Here is a 15,140-nt window from a genome sequence, read left to right as displayed (position 1 = left end):
CAATTGTCTTCCTTTTTAAAGCTGAAAAATATCCCATTGTATGTATATATATTTTCCTCTGAATATATCTTCAGTTTTTGTGTGTGTGTTTTTTTTTGAACTAGGCTCCATGCCCAACATGGGCCTCAAACTCACAACCCTGAGATTAAGAGTCTCATGCTCTACCGACTGAGCCAGCTGCTCCAACCTGTTTCAGTTTTGTTACTGAAACTGTGTAAAATAAAAATTAAAGCAAAATGAGAAAAGGACTCTTAAAAAAAGGAAAGCTAAAACAATTGAAACTAACTTTATAACAAGCCACAAAGAGAATTTTTTCAAGCAACTTTAAAACACAGCAATTTGTACAGTCTTGGAGGAATTTTTCCTAAGGACAAGAAGAATCACAAAGAAATCTTAAACTACATTCAGTTGTGTTACTGTTAGTAATAACAGCACTGTTATCTTGAAACTATTAAATACATTCTGTAGGATAAAGCAGATAATTTCAACATCACTAAGAAGCAAGATTTGCAGTACAAAAAAGATACAATTATATATCAAAAGTTAAGTAAAAATACTTTAGCCTTTTTACTTAAACTGGAAATATCAGCATGACATTGTGATTTATTTTTTCTCTTCCCGTGAAATTCTTATTTCCTAGCTATTTCCACTAAAAAAGTCCAGAAGCAAAGACAACATAGCACAAGTATTCCAAAACTTAATTTCCCACTAAAGATATTAGGGCTGCTGGGGAAAATGACTCCAGGTTTCAAGCAGGAAAAGTACAAGATGAGTCTGGGACAGCTGCTTGTACCCAAGAAGCTCTCGAATCTAGTGGGCTCAGGAGCCACAGAGAAGAGACTTCTACTACCGACAGATGGGATCATTTCTTTTCTTTTCTTTCTTTTTTTTTTAGAGAGAGAGAGAGAGAGAGTGTGTGTGTGTGTGTGTGGGCGAGCAAGAGGGACAGAAGGAGACAGAATCCTAAGCAGGCTTCACACTCAGCACATGGGGCTTAATCCCATGACCCTGGGATCATGACCTGACTCGAAATCAATAATCAGACACTTAATCGACTAAGCCACTCAAGTGTCCCAACAGATGGGACAGTTTCTGCATCAAAGAAAAAAAGCTTATACTGGAATGAAATACAAATCTATTAAAAACCACGAGTTCATAATGATATTTAAAAAAACTCACTGGGGGCGCCTGGGTGGCTCAGTCGGTTAAGCGTCCGACTTCGGCTCAGGTCATGATCTCACAGTTTTTGAGTTCAAGCCCCGCATCGGGCTCTGTGCTGACAGCTGAAAGCTTGGAGACTGCTTTGGATTCTGTCTCCCTCTCTCCCTGCCCTCCCCCACTTGTGCTCTGTCTCTCTGTCTCTCTCTCAAAAATAAATAAATGTAAAAAAATTTAAAAACAAAACAAAAAAACACCTCACTGATCACTTTCTGAGATTGCTGAGGGCACTAACATATTATTCTGGAGAAAAGTGTAGGGGTGCAGAATCATATACACTTATCCCATCTTTCTGGTATGGACTTTATTTCAAAGTTACCAAATAACTGAAGAGACAGAAAGTTTTTCTCTATAGTAGAATCACAGCTAAGAAATGTAAAAAAAATGACAAGATTAGAATGTGTCCATTTTGCAACCACTGATAAAATAATGGATCTAGACAACAGTAATCCCTGCTGGCTACAACCACTAAGGAATCCACTGATTAATCTTAACATCACTATTTATGAAAATACATAATTTGTGATAGGAAAGTAGAAAATACAGACAACACTATGAATTATTCTTGCCAAAAAATTTGATCCCAAATCTAATTAAGGCTCTAGACCTAGCTTCCTAGGATATATGGACCACAGAGGGACACATTAACATTACCATTGTTAGCAACCAGCCAAATCTCAGAATGAGAAAAATTCTTCAAGACAAATAACAGGTTCTTCAATAAATAAATAGAAAAGGGAGAGAGGGGTTGGTAGGGGAAATGTTTTAAATTAAGAGATTTAAGAACCTGTGAATATACTAAAAACCACTGAATGGTACACTTCAAATGGGTGAATCGTATGGTATGTGAATTAAATCTCACTAAAGCCGGGGCGCCTGGGTGGCGCAGTCGGTTAAGCGTCTGACTTCAGCCAGGTCACGATCTCGCGATCTGTGAGTTCGAGCCCCGCGTCAGGCTCTGGGCTGACGGCTCAGAGCCTGGAGCTTGTTTCCGATTCTGTGTCTCCCTCTCTCTCTGCCCCTCCCCCGTTCATGCTCTGTCTCTCTCTGTCCCCAAAATAAACATTGAAAATAAATAAATAAATAAATAAAATCTCACTAAAGCCGTTAAAAAAAAATTGAAACAGAAGTATCAACCAAAAGCAATGTGTGGATCTTGTTTGGGTTCTGATCTAAACAAAAGCAACTGAAAAAGACATTTTCATGGCAATCAGAAAACACTGAACTCAGACTGCATACATCAAATGATGATAAAGCAATGTCTGTTAATTTGGGGGTAATGGTACTGTGGTCATGTTTTTTAAAAGTCCATTTTCTGTCACAGACATGTAATGAAGCACATAATAAAATACTTATGGGTGAAATAAACACAATTTGCTTTAAAGCAGTCCAGGTAACAAACACAAAGCGTAAGGGAGATAAAGAGAACAAGAAGGCCAGGATGTTGCCAACTCAGTGACACCTGTGGTTGGTGATACTATTATCTTTGCTTTTAGAGATGTTTGAAAATTTCCTTAATAAAAAGCAAAAAATAAAAGTGAGAAAGCACCTATCACAGAGATGCCTGTGGATCACTGTGGAGAGTCAGGAGGCATGCTTGAAAATTCCTGTAAACTGTTACAGAAGACTGATGGCTTTCAGAGAACGTATTTGTGACCTGTACGTCAACCAAGTTACATCGATAAAAAAGATTGTGTGTGTTGGTGGCACTGGCGGGAAGAAGGAAAATATTTTACTTTTTATTTTAAGCACATATGATTTCTCTTTACAAGGATCATACATTACTCTTCAAACAAATACTTTTAATATGTTTTTTTAATGTTTATTTTTATTTTTGAGAGAAAGAGTGTGTGCAAGTGGGGAAGGGGCAGAGAGAGAGGGATAGAGGATCCAAAGTGGGCTCTGCACTGACAGCAGAAAGCCCGACATGGAGCTCGAACTCATGAACCGTGAGATCATGAGCTGAGCCGAAGTCAGACGCTTAACCAACTGAGCCACCTAGGCGACCCCCCCCCCCCCCAAATAAATACTTAAAAAAAAAAAAAGTTATTAACTTGGCCTCCATAATGCAGAATCTTTTTTGGTTTCATATAAAAATTTTTAAGAATCTTACCTGAGAAATGTTCTTGGAGGCCATTGTTTGCAAAAGGGCCCTCAAGGCACTACTTATGGCTTCTAGAAAGTCAACATGCTTAGCAAAATCTAAAACACAAAAGTGAAATACACATTTGTCTTTCTCTAAGACAAGTTACTTTGTAGGAAAAGAAACAATCAAAACACCGCATGTTAAATCCTAATATAGGCTATTATAATTAACACTTTTGATATTGAGCCCAAATTTCCACAGTTCCTTGTGAGCTACATACTTGAGTTTGAAAAGACGTCCACAATTGAAATAATCATAACAAGGGAGAATTCTACAGATAGTCCTTACCTTCCAGACACTGGATTTTCATTTGATCTCCTTCTTTAGCACGTGCTAAGCCTGAGCTAGCTTTCGTAGATGGAATTCAGCCTTTCACAGGTTGCCATCACGGTGCTAGGCAGAACTAGCATGGAGATGTCTCCCAAATCAGAGTACTTCCTCACCAACCTAAGTCCACTACGTAGTCAACAACTGTTGTTTGCACAGGGCTAGGCCACTACACCTCCATGGCTTCAATGGTTTCTATGGTTTTGACTAACCCAACTTCCCCTTCCCATTCCTGCTCACTTTTACTCTTTTCTTACTGTCCCTTCTTCCGACACAGGACAAATGGAACAACAGCAACAAACAATTATGTTTACAGTTATACAGAAGGGTGTGGGTCACCCAGGCAGGCTAGCTCTCTAACGCCTTAGGTGGGAAGGGAAAGTGATGGATTTGCTGTGGTAGATTATACATTTTTTTTTTTTTTACATTTATTTATTTTTGAGAGAGAGAGAGACAGAGCACAAATGGGGGAGGGACAGAGAGAGGAGACACAGAATCCGAAGCAGGCTCCAGGCTCTGAGCTGTCAGCACAGAGCCTGACGCGGGGCTCGAACTCACAAACCGCAAGATCATGACCTGAGCTGAAGTCGGACGCTCAACCGACTAAGCCACCCAGGAGCCCCTGCTGTGGTAGATTATATATTAAATAGCCACAATGGTACTTCCATTTCTGCATGATCTTCCCAAGCCTTGCCACATCCCATAAAGATGTAAAATCTATTTCCCCTCCCCTTGAATCTGGGGGGGACTTTGTGACTTCTATAAGCAACAGGACACATGAACACGACAGGCTAGGTCGTAAAAGGCACCACGGCTTGCACCTGACTCACATGTGTTTGCTCTTTTTTCTCTTTCAACTCTTACCCTTGGAACCCAGCCACCATGTTATAAGGAAGCCTAGGTCATATGAAGAGGTCACCTATGGGTGTTCCGGCTGACAGCCCCTGAGCCAACTATCAACGTGTGAGTGAACAAGACTTCAGAAGTTCTGCCTTCCAGTTTTCTGGCAGAAACCCTAGAGTTTCTCAACCCTAGCGCCATGGACATTTTGGACCAAACAATTCTTTGGGGTCCCTTCTACACTGTAGGGTATAAGAGCAGCATCCCTGGCTTCTCCCCTCTAGATAACAGCAGCAACCCCCAAGTTATAAGAACAAAAAATACCTCCAGACATTGCCAAATGTTCCCTGTGGGGAAAAATTGCCCCTAGTTGAGAACCCCTGGCCTAGACATTGTGGAGTAGAGACAAACCATCTCTGACCTATAGAAACCCTGAGAAAAACTCATGAGTATTGTTTTAAGCCACAAAGTTTTGGGGTGCTTTGCTATATGGTAACAGATACCTTGGCTTTCTGCCTCCTGCTGCCTGGGGCCCTAGAAAGGTTCCAATGCCCTTTTCTGGACCTTCTGCATGAGAACGTGCCAGCTTCTGCACAGATTTGAATCAAATCTGCGTATTTTACTTTTTTGACCATCCTTTTCAGATATATGTTACGTACTGAAGTAGGGAGTTCCTGTAAGTTTCACAGAACATACACTAAGCTTTAGGATCAGACAGACCTGGGATGGAATCCTGCCTTTGACTTTATATGACCTCTCATGTTGGCCTCTGGTCAAATGTTACCTCCTCGGAGAGGCCTTTCAACGTAAACCCATCTAGTACGGCACCTGAACCAATTATGCTGTCATTTTTTCTTCCTAGATAAAATTATATTAAATCTCTGAGATTGTAAGTTCTGTGAGCACAGTGGTCTTGCTTATCTCATCCACGCCTGGATCCCTCAGACCTGGAGAGTGGAACATGGCATAAAGCGTTCAATAAATATAGCTAAAGAAATGAATGCCCCAGAAGGAGTTCCTCAACCTCTCTAAATCTCAGCTTCCTTATCAGGAGGGTGGGGTAATAATGCCTCGCTCATACAGCCTAGCACCTAAAAGGCACTCAAAAATCAGTGTAAGGTCGTTACTAATAAAATTCAAAAAGTCACCATACTGGCTCTGAAAAGTAAGTTATATTTATATTTGATTACAGCTATTAAGTGTAGCCCTAGACACTCATGAACTGCACATAAAACAATTAAACAACATCATGAAGAAATAACTCAATACAAACTAGAACACACTCAGAAACAATTTTTTTCTATCTTCCATTCTAAGAAAAATAACCACTACTTTAGATTCAAAACATTAATCTAAACCACACTACTATTTTACATTATGTGCAATTTATACTTTCCCTAAATTAAGGATTATTATTTGGATGACTTTTATTTAATTCACATTTCTGGTCATTTATCCATTTTGAGAAAGGAATTTCAAACTACCCTGCCTTTCTGAGAAATTCCCAGTAAAAGGTCAACACATACGGTATTGTTGAAGAAATTAAGTAAAGGTCAATAGAAGTTAAACAAAAGAGGTGACTAAAATGTCTTTCCCCTCAACTTTGTTCGGCATGTAAGAATTTGTAGCACATCTTAATGCATGTAAATAATCAACTCACAAGTAATTAAGCAGCAAATTTTATTTAGGTGAGCTGTTCAGACTGATTTTCAATTTCCTTCTTTCCCTCCCTCCCTGTCTTCCTTCCTTGAAAGTTTATTTGAGAGAGTGTGGGGGAGGGGCAGAAAGAGAGGCAGAGAGAATCTCAAGCAGGCCCTGTGCTGTCAGCACACAGCCTCACGTGGGGCTCGAACTCATGAACCGTGAAATCATGACCAGAGCTGAAGTTGGACGTTTAACTGACTAAGCCACCCAGGCACCCCCCAGAACCGTAGTTCAGCATTAAAAGTAAAGTAAGTTAAGGGCGCCTGGGTGACTCAGTCAGTTGAGTGAGTGACTTCGGCCCAGGTCACAATCTTGCGGTTCATGAGTTCAAGCCCCACATCAGGCTCTGTACTGACAGCTCAGAGCTTGAGACCTGCTTTGGATTCTGTGTCTCCCTCTCTCTCTGCCCTTCCCCCGCTTGCACTCTCTCTCTCTCAAAAATAAGTAAAAACATTTAAAATTTTTAAAAAAGTAAAATAAGTTAGGCAGAGTTGTATGATCCTCATATATTTAATGTTCAGAGATAATAACACAAGAAGTTAGAGACATTTAGCCCCATCCTCCACAAAATTCTCCAGTAACAGTTCAAACCACCCACCTAAATCCCACAAGGTTATGTAACTTAATAAATCTCTGTTTAAAAGGAATTTTAGAATACCATCTCTAAATATAAGCAATTATCCTTTATCAAAAATTTAAGGAATTTACTTAAAGCGTTTAATTCTAGTTTCCTACAGTTCAGAAACTTTCCATTATTTTTCCAAGGCTGAACTTAGTCTCATTTTCCTGTGATCTTCCAGGTAATAAATGTGCAAGCATCAGGGACCACAAATAGCCAGCTGAACTGGGAGAAGCATACCTGTTTTCTGCACAGCAGAGGCACAGCATATGTGCACTTACTCAAGTGAAACAAACTCTTTCTGCTAGTTGGAGATGGGGCTTCCAGTACCTTGACTGGACTCCCACTGAAAAAATGGCTCAGAGGCAAGACATGACAGTTTGTTCTGCCAGTGAGGCAGATAGGATCCCCTCCGGTTAGGCAGGTATTAGAAGCAGTGATAGGCTTGGATAGGTCATGCTCCCCTGGGAGCATGGCTGTGCACAATCCCATTTGGCCCGGCTCCCCACAGGGCACCCATGTGAATGGGTGGATGGGACAGGGCCTGAGCAACAGTAGCCCCCTCCCTCCCCTACCATGGGACATTCAGCTGGGCTGACAGGAGCCACAATGTCAGCAAAAGTCAGATAAAATATCCCCCTCTCCAGTGACCACCCCCTCCAACACCATCCAAATCTCCGCCTGGTTCATAAGACTGGGAGACAAACACAAAGCTACAGCGGGGGCGCCTGGGTGGCTCATTTGGTTAGGCTTCCCACTCCTGATTTTGGCTCAGGTCATGACTCTCACGGCTCGTGAGTTCGAGCCCCACATTAGGCTCTGCACTGACAGCATGGAGCCTGCTCAGGATTTTCAGTGTCTGTCTCTCAAAAATAAACAAACATTGGGGGAAAAAAAAAAAAAGCTACAGTTATCTGGCCACCTCACGCTGACAAGTCACTTCTGTAGCCAGAGCTTGCCCAGTCCTGTCCATATCATGTGTTAGGTGTGGCTGGGCACAGTTTTCACATGATCGCACCGGTGAAAGAATGCACAGCCTGAGATCACTGGAAAATTACATCTGCTGACTAACAAATGTTGGAAGGTCAGGAGAGACAGAATAACTATATACGGGTTTCTGAACATTTACTCAATTTTTAAAAATGACGTAGAACTTCTGAAACATGCACTATTAAAACCACAGCACCTCGTATTAACTTGATGGAGTGCAAAATAGATGTCTAAAAGAACTGGGAATTGGGTGCCTGGCTGGCTCAATCAGAGTTGCAAATGACTCTTATCTCGGGGTTGAGTTTGAGCCCTATGTTGGGTGGAGAGATTACTTAAAAATAAAATATTTAAAAATAATGATAATTTAAAAATCTTTAAAACAAAGAACTGGGGAGCAACTCTCGAATGAATGTTTATACAGACCCTTGCATTTAGTCAAAATCGACCATGTTTTGATCTTTTAAGAGTTTCAACTTTTTTTTTTGAAGTCTTATTTATATAAGTGATCTCTACCCCCAACATGGGGCTCAAACTCATGACCCCAAATCAAGAGACACGTGCTCCTCTGAGCCAGCCTGGTGCCCCTAAGAGTTTCAGCTCTTGACTTAAAGATGTGTCTAAGAAGAGGAGAGATACGTCAAGTAAATACTTTACAATGAGATTTGTGAGTAATACACCAATGGTAACACAGCAAGGTTACATCTTATTTGGTGGTTAAATTCTAAGGTTAGTACAGAAAGCAAATATTATATATCTTCAAGTTTACCTTCAAAAACTCCCTAAAGACACTCTGAAATTGAGGATCTGAGAGCAGCAGATTCTTATCTCCCAAATTACTCTCACTGCAGACATACATGTTAAGTAGGGCAATGTGGAGAATTTTCCTTTGCTACATAAAGTACTATTTTTCCCTCCCTCTCAGTCTCTCATTGTTTGTTTGGCTTGAGCTGCTATAGTGTCATGTGACCAAGTCAAATGAGATTTTACTACCACAAACTATGAAAATCTGTTAGAAGAACATGCATTAACCCTTATACAGCTAGGTCACTTAGAAAAAATAGTTAACTACATATGGCATCTCCCTAGGTCTCTATGTACAAATGAAATTGATCCATATTAGAGACCTTGGTAATACCTCTTACCATGCAAAGGTGTTTGAAAATAGAAATGTGTTAGAAAAAAGCAGGGTACAGTATTGTGTATCTGGTAGTCTACCATTTGCCTTAAGAACACATGTATATACTTTTTTTTCAAATCATATACATATTTGATATTGAGAATTTCTCTGGAAGAACACACAAGAAACTGGTAACAGTGATGGACTCTGGGAGAGGAACTGGGTGGTGTGAGGAAAAGGAGGGAGGCTCTCTGCTTTATGTCCTGTAGTAACTTGTGAATTCTGTGATACATGTATAGATTACCCAATCAAATATAAATCAGTGATTTTATGTTTAAGAAGAAAAATGAAGAAAAATAAAGACTAAATAGGGTGGCCAGGTGGCTCAGTCAGTTAAGCGTCCGACTCCTGATTTTGGCTCAGGTCATGATCCCAGGATTGTGGGATCAAGCCCTGGGTCGGGCTCTGCGCAGACAATATGGACCTGCTTGGGTCACTCTCGCTCTCTCTCTCTCCCTGCCCCTCTCTCCCTCTTGCTCTTTCTCTCTCAAATAAAAATAAAAAAAGAAAAAAAATCTAAAAAAGAAAAAAAAAGAATGCTTAAAAAAAAGAAAGAAAAAGAAAGACTAGAGAATTACCTGAATATCTTAATGGGGCTTAATATTTACGATATTTGTGATTCACCCTTATTGGCCTGACATAACTGGATGCAAGAAATCTTAATAATAAAACAAATACAACCCATAGACCAGCATATGGGCTGGACCCTATACCTCTGGCAACTATAAATATGACTCTTAGTGCTTGGGAAAGGTTTCTTCAGGTTGGATGACAAACACAGTACAATGCCAAAGTCCAAGTTCCTGGCCCTTCAAAATTCTGCTTGATCCAAACAGTCTTTTGCAATGAGGCCTAAATATTTACCTGGCTGCGAAAAAAGCAGCTGTGACAGATGTTGTGCAAGTGTCTGAAGAGCTGCGGCTCCCCCCAGATGGTCCACATCCAGGAGGGATACGAGACTCTGGAGACACACGAGGGCTCTGCACTGAATAGTGTTCATCCTGGAAAGGAAGCGAAAACAATGCGGTCTGTTATCCAACAGAATCCAGTATTAACTTTCCACCTAAGCTTCAGGCTCTGGCTGGGAATATCTGCCAGCAGAAGGTATATGGCTATTAACAAAGAATCTTAAGGTGAACTGTTTATCTACCTAATCAAATTGCTTGAGCACTCAGGGCTCGTGGCACAATTACTCACTTATGAGTCACAGGGAATCTGCTTTAGAAAAATTTTTATGCACAGCAGCATCTGAACTATTTTTAATTGTGAAATATGACATACGTAAAGTGCTCAACACATATATAGAGTTTAATAGTTTATTCATATTTTATAAAGCAAACACTGCGCACCCAGATAATAAACACCGCCAGCACCCCCACAGCCCATCTACCCCTTCCTTATCACGCCCCACCTCTTTGACCCCTAAAGGTCACCACTATCCAGACTTTTATGGTAAACATTTCCTTGCTCTTCTTTATAGGTTTACCACCTACGTATGTCTCCTGAGACAAAACAGTTAAGTGTTACCAGGTTTTGAACTTTGTAAAAGTGGAATCACAGTGTGATTATTCTTTTGTGCCTTGCCTTCTTGCTCAGTGTTCCAGATCGGCTTATTTTTTATTTTTTTTTTTAGTGCTGTACATATTCTGCTGCATGATTATGTCAAAATTTATTTATCCATTCTGCTGCTGATGGACACTGAGGTTGTTGGCAGGTTGGGGCAACTATGAACCACACTGCCATGTACATTCTCGTGGCTTAGTGCACATATGCACCCCTTTTTCTAGGGAATACACATAAGAATAGAACTCTTGAATCTGGGGGGAGTCAGCATCTTCTATTTAAAGGCCCATCGTTTCACATAATCACATAATAACAAATAGTTTTGAAAATAGAAAAGTTCTTACTTTCTAACCAAAGATTTCCAAGTGGGACTTCTAGAACATAGGTCAACTGCAATGCTGTTTGGAAAGGCAGTTTTCTCAAAAATCTAGATTTAAAAGAAGGCAGTAAAGCAAAGGTTAAAGAGTAGTGTCATTTTACACAAGATCCCTTTTTCAAATCCCAACATGTTACCTCTACGTGAAATGGTCAGACGTGGTGAGGACCTACTTACTATTCCTCGTACTCCCGGTACCGTTAGTCTTAGCTTGCTTCCTGCCAGTTACCTACAGTGTGAGCAAACCTCTTTCCCATACACAGTGAATAGCTAGCCCTCCCCATGCTCCAGAATGAGGCTAGACTTAAAACAGACTACCTTCTTTGGGATGAGGTAGTTGGTGAAAGCGGTGTGAACCTCATGGGAGAGGCAGAGGGGAGAGAGCAACTGGCCACCACACTCGCTGAAGGAATTCTCCATAAATGCATCACTCTCATCGCTGCTAGAAAGCTCTTCCCACTCATCGTCGGAGGGATCTGGGAAGAGTGTGAACCACACATAATTGGAATATTTAAGAAAATCCTCATGGAAGCTGCCCTTTCAGTCCAGGGGGAGAATGTCTCAGTGTAAACTGGTGACAAACCTTCATTGCAGCACATGTTGACGATAATTTCCAGAGCAGTCTGCTGAGCTGTCAACAATGCTATGGCCTCTCTCAGTTCCTTGTCAGTGGGCTTTAAAAAAAAAAAAAAAAAAAAAAAATCAACCAACCAATTCTCAATGTTTGGGAAAATATTTTCACGTGGATGTCCTTAGTTAAAGCCTACTACATGATTTCTACCCTTGGACTAGAGCGCTTGGGGGATGGGGCAGCCAGAAGAAAAGTCCTAACGTGCTCAAGTACAAATAAGCATTATGATTCCTCTTGGCACTGTGCAGCAGGCCACTGATAACTGTGCTTCCATCTCTCCGGATGGCTGTTCTCTAAGTGTTGCTTAGTTAGCTGCAGAGAAGAGGTAAATATTCAGGAATTCTGAACTGAATTCACCCTGAAACTTAATCTAATGTGTTAAGAAGGAGCTCAGCCCACTAAGATTAAAACAAGAGCTCATTTCAGAGACCAGGCACTTATCCACAACAAACCTGCTTTTAGATGCTTACATGTCCTCTTGGAAAAGACTGCATTAACAAGAATTACTAACAAGCCCGTATACGCAGACAGGCTTGCCTCCTGGCTTTCTTTGAAGACCGCAATAAAGCATTTCTTTAAGACTGAAAAAAGGGGAGAACTTTTTTCCTCTGGAAATAATTAACATGAACTTATCAATTACTATTCTTAAAATGGGCTGTATAAATTTACATGACCTTAATTCTCAAGTTACCTATGAAAAGTGAAATAGCTACACTGATATTCCAGAGGAGTGCGTAAGCTAAAAATAACGTGTATTTCATTGTCTGAATGCTTCCCAATTTCAACAGGTTTCTAACTGCCTTCTCAATGCCTCTACAGTATTCTATTTAACAGATACACTATCATTTATTAAGCATTCCACTAATTTGGAATATTACAGGTTACTGGGATATGACATTTCCTCAGATTTACTGGGTCAAAAGGGACATCTACAGATCCTGTGACATGTTCCTATTTTCCCTTCAAAAAGGTTCATACTGATTTACAATCTTCCACCAACTTCTTGTACAGTGATTTGACTGTAATTTTGAACCATGTTCAAAATTATTTATTTTTATTTTTTTAAAGTTTTATTTATGTAATCTTTACACCTGATGTGGGGCTCAAACCCACAACCCCGAGATCAAGAGTCACATGCTCCTCTGACTGAGCCAACCAATGTTCAAAATTATTATTAAAGAATAATAAATAGGGGTGTCTGGCCAGCACAGTCGGTACGGCATACAGCTCTTGATCTCAGGGTTGTAAGCTCAAGCCCCACACTGGATGCAGAGGTTCCTTAAAGTGAAATCTGGGGCACGTGGGTGACCCAGTCAGTTAGACATCCAACTCATAGCTTTGGCTCAGGTCATGACCTCACGGTTCATGGGTTTGAGACCCCGCATCAGACTGATGATGCAGAGCCTGCTTGGGATTCTGTCTCCCTCTCTCTCTGCCCCTCTCCCCAACTTGTGCTCTCTCTCTGAAAATAAAAAAAAAATTAAGTATCTACAACAAAAACAAAATAGTAATAAATTTAAAATAATAAAAGATAATACATTTATTAATAATTATTTTAAAAGCAATGTGTTAATTTAAAACATGTAGCTTAGGAATCCCTCCATTTGTATTCCTTTTATCACTGGCAAGAATGTACATAAAAATTATTCCTATCTGCTGTGCATATGATGTTCAAGTAAACATTTATTAGAGTAGACTCAAAGTTAAGTAAGATATGTTGTTGCTGAGCTCCCATTCCCTTGAGATGTATGAAGATCTGACTCAGAAGAATCCTGAAATTAAGTTCTACTTCTTTATGTAATTCTCTTGCTCAGAACAGTTCCCTGCTTCTTACTGTCATCAAACTAACATAAAGAGCCAATCTAGATGAAATGTTATGACATCTGAGATTTGCTTCAAAATGTTCAGCACTGAGATGGGAGAGAAGGTGGGGAAATAGATGAAATAAAACAGACTATGATTTGATCACTGATAACTGTGGAAGCTGGGCGAGGGACTCCGCTATTTCTGCCTATGCTAAAACAACAACTTGGGCTGGTTCCTTCTCTACATATTTGTGGCCATACCTTCTTAAGTTAAATGATGTGATTAAAGGTTTTGATCCCGAAGGACTCCCACATCAGCCACCGGCACTTAAACACTGGCTGGCTGACCAGCGTGTTAACCATCCTGTCTACTCGGTTATGTTAATAGACTTTAAAAAACAAGTTTTGTTATGAGAAAACACTGCATTTTATAAGCACCAATGTTCTATTTTTAAATAATAGCTGGGAGAGTAAGTGCCTAAATAACAGTTAAATATCAACATTTTTTACACCATGGCACTTTCGTCTCGGTAGACATGGATCTCAGTCCCCACCTTCTCCCCCTAGGAGTCCCTTGGAAGCAAGGCTGAGGATGCAGAACTCCAGGATGCTGTTCTCCCGCTCCCCGGGAGGGGTTTCAGGTATTTCAGGGTTCCCTGACAGCCCACCTGTAATCTCGGCTTCTGCTGACGGGCATTTGTTGTGGTAAAACGTGGTCTGTGTGCACCAGCTGGGATAAGGTCAGCGCAATACCACGGCTGCATAAGAGCCTCCAAGCCCTGATCTGTCACTTTCCCCAGATGGAAGCCACGTATGTCCCAGATCCAGGACTGACCCTTCCCGTGACAACTGAACAGAAAAATGTTCCTAGGGTTCTTTATAAATACCCCTTTGCGAGGATAAGGCACACGGCTATACCTTTGTCTATCTTGTTTTACTGGCTTTAAATTGTACTCAGACTACAGACAAAAAAGAAATCTGGGGTTCAAATATGTGCCTGCCGGCACCAAAAGGGGTGCCATGATTTTGAAGCGACTTTATGATTTGCAAGCAGCTCCAGGCTTCTCACTTTCATATTGGCCCCACAACTCACTGCGCTGCTGTGTACCTAAGGGCTAGCCACGGGGGCGGGAGAGTAGCTCCAGCTACAACATTTTGACTTCGCTAAAATAGCACCGATCCGTGCTTTACAAGACTTTGTGAACCCAGGAAAGTAAGATACTGTTATATTTCTTTTCAGGTATATACCATTTAGAGAATTTTTATTGGGCACCAACTTCTCAAAACTCTAAGACACTGATTAAAGACAGCTCTCAGTTTCAGTTCACTTTATACAAATCGGGACAAGCCACATGCAGAACTGCAGAAAGTGTGAGGGAATGGAAATAGCACTCTCCCGGCCCAGGCTTCATCATCCTCCTTCGGAATGAAGAAAGCCAGCAGCCTCACTGATCTCCCCTGCCTCCAGGCCCCCTAACGACACCAACCTGCTTTCGTCATGCTGTTCCTACCCCATCCTAGACAGTGAGGTGTTCTGTCCAAAAAGCCTGCTCTGACTACCTCTTCCTCTCCTCTCCCATCAGGGCCATAGATCTGGTGTGCCTCTCTATAAAACACTACTCCCTCAGAAATCTGTGCACAGCCCTATCACTGCTCCTGGCACGGCATATTATAATACATCCTAATTATGGGTCTGTCCTCCCAAGATGGAGAAGGTCCCTTAAGATGAAAATGTCTTGTCTTT

General features: G+C 40.9%; 1 protein-coding gene across 9 annotated transcripts in view; it reads right to left on the bottom strand.

The window, feature by feature from the left end:
* Nucleotides 1-15,140, bottom strand: part of HEATR3 (HEAT repeat containing 3) — a 69,219-nt gene that overhangs the window by 41,964 nt on the left and 12,115 nt on the right. For all 9 annotated transcript variants that reach the window (XM_045442693.1, XM_045442692.1, XM_045442695.1 and 6 more), the window contains 5 exons: nucleotides 11,544-11,634; nucleotides 11,279-11,436; nucleotides 10,929-11,011; nucleotides 9,886-10,022; nucleotides 3,332-3,420 (listed from right to left, as the gene is read on the bottom strand). In XM_045442693.1, the coding sequence (XP_045298649.1) occupies nucleotides 3,332-3,420; nucleotides 9,886-10,022; nucleotides 10,929-11,011; nucleotides 11,279-11,436; nucleotides 11,544-11,634 (558 nt within the window). The remainder of the gene's footprint in view (nucleotides 1-3,331; nucleotides 3,421-9,885; nucleotides 10,023-10,928; nucleotides 11,012-11,278; nucleotides 11,437-11,543; nucleotides 11,635-15,140) is intronic.

The sequence above is a fragment of the Leopardus geoffroyi genome, chromosome E2 (genome assembly GCF_018350155.1).
Source record: "Leopardus geoffroyi isolate Oge1 chromosome E2, O.geoffroyi_Oge1_pat1.0, whole genome shotgun sequence".
Taxonomy (NCBI): Eukaryota; Metazoa; Chordata; class Mammalia; order Carnivora; family Felidae; genus Leopardus; species Leopardus geoffroyi.
The sequence above is the reverse complement of the archived record's forward strand: the minus strand, read 5'-3'. Positions and strand labels throughout refer to the sequence as shown.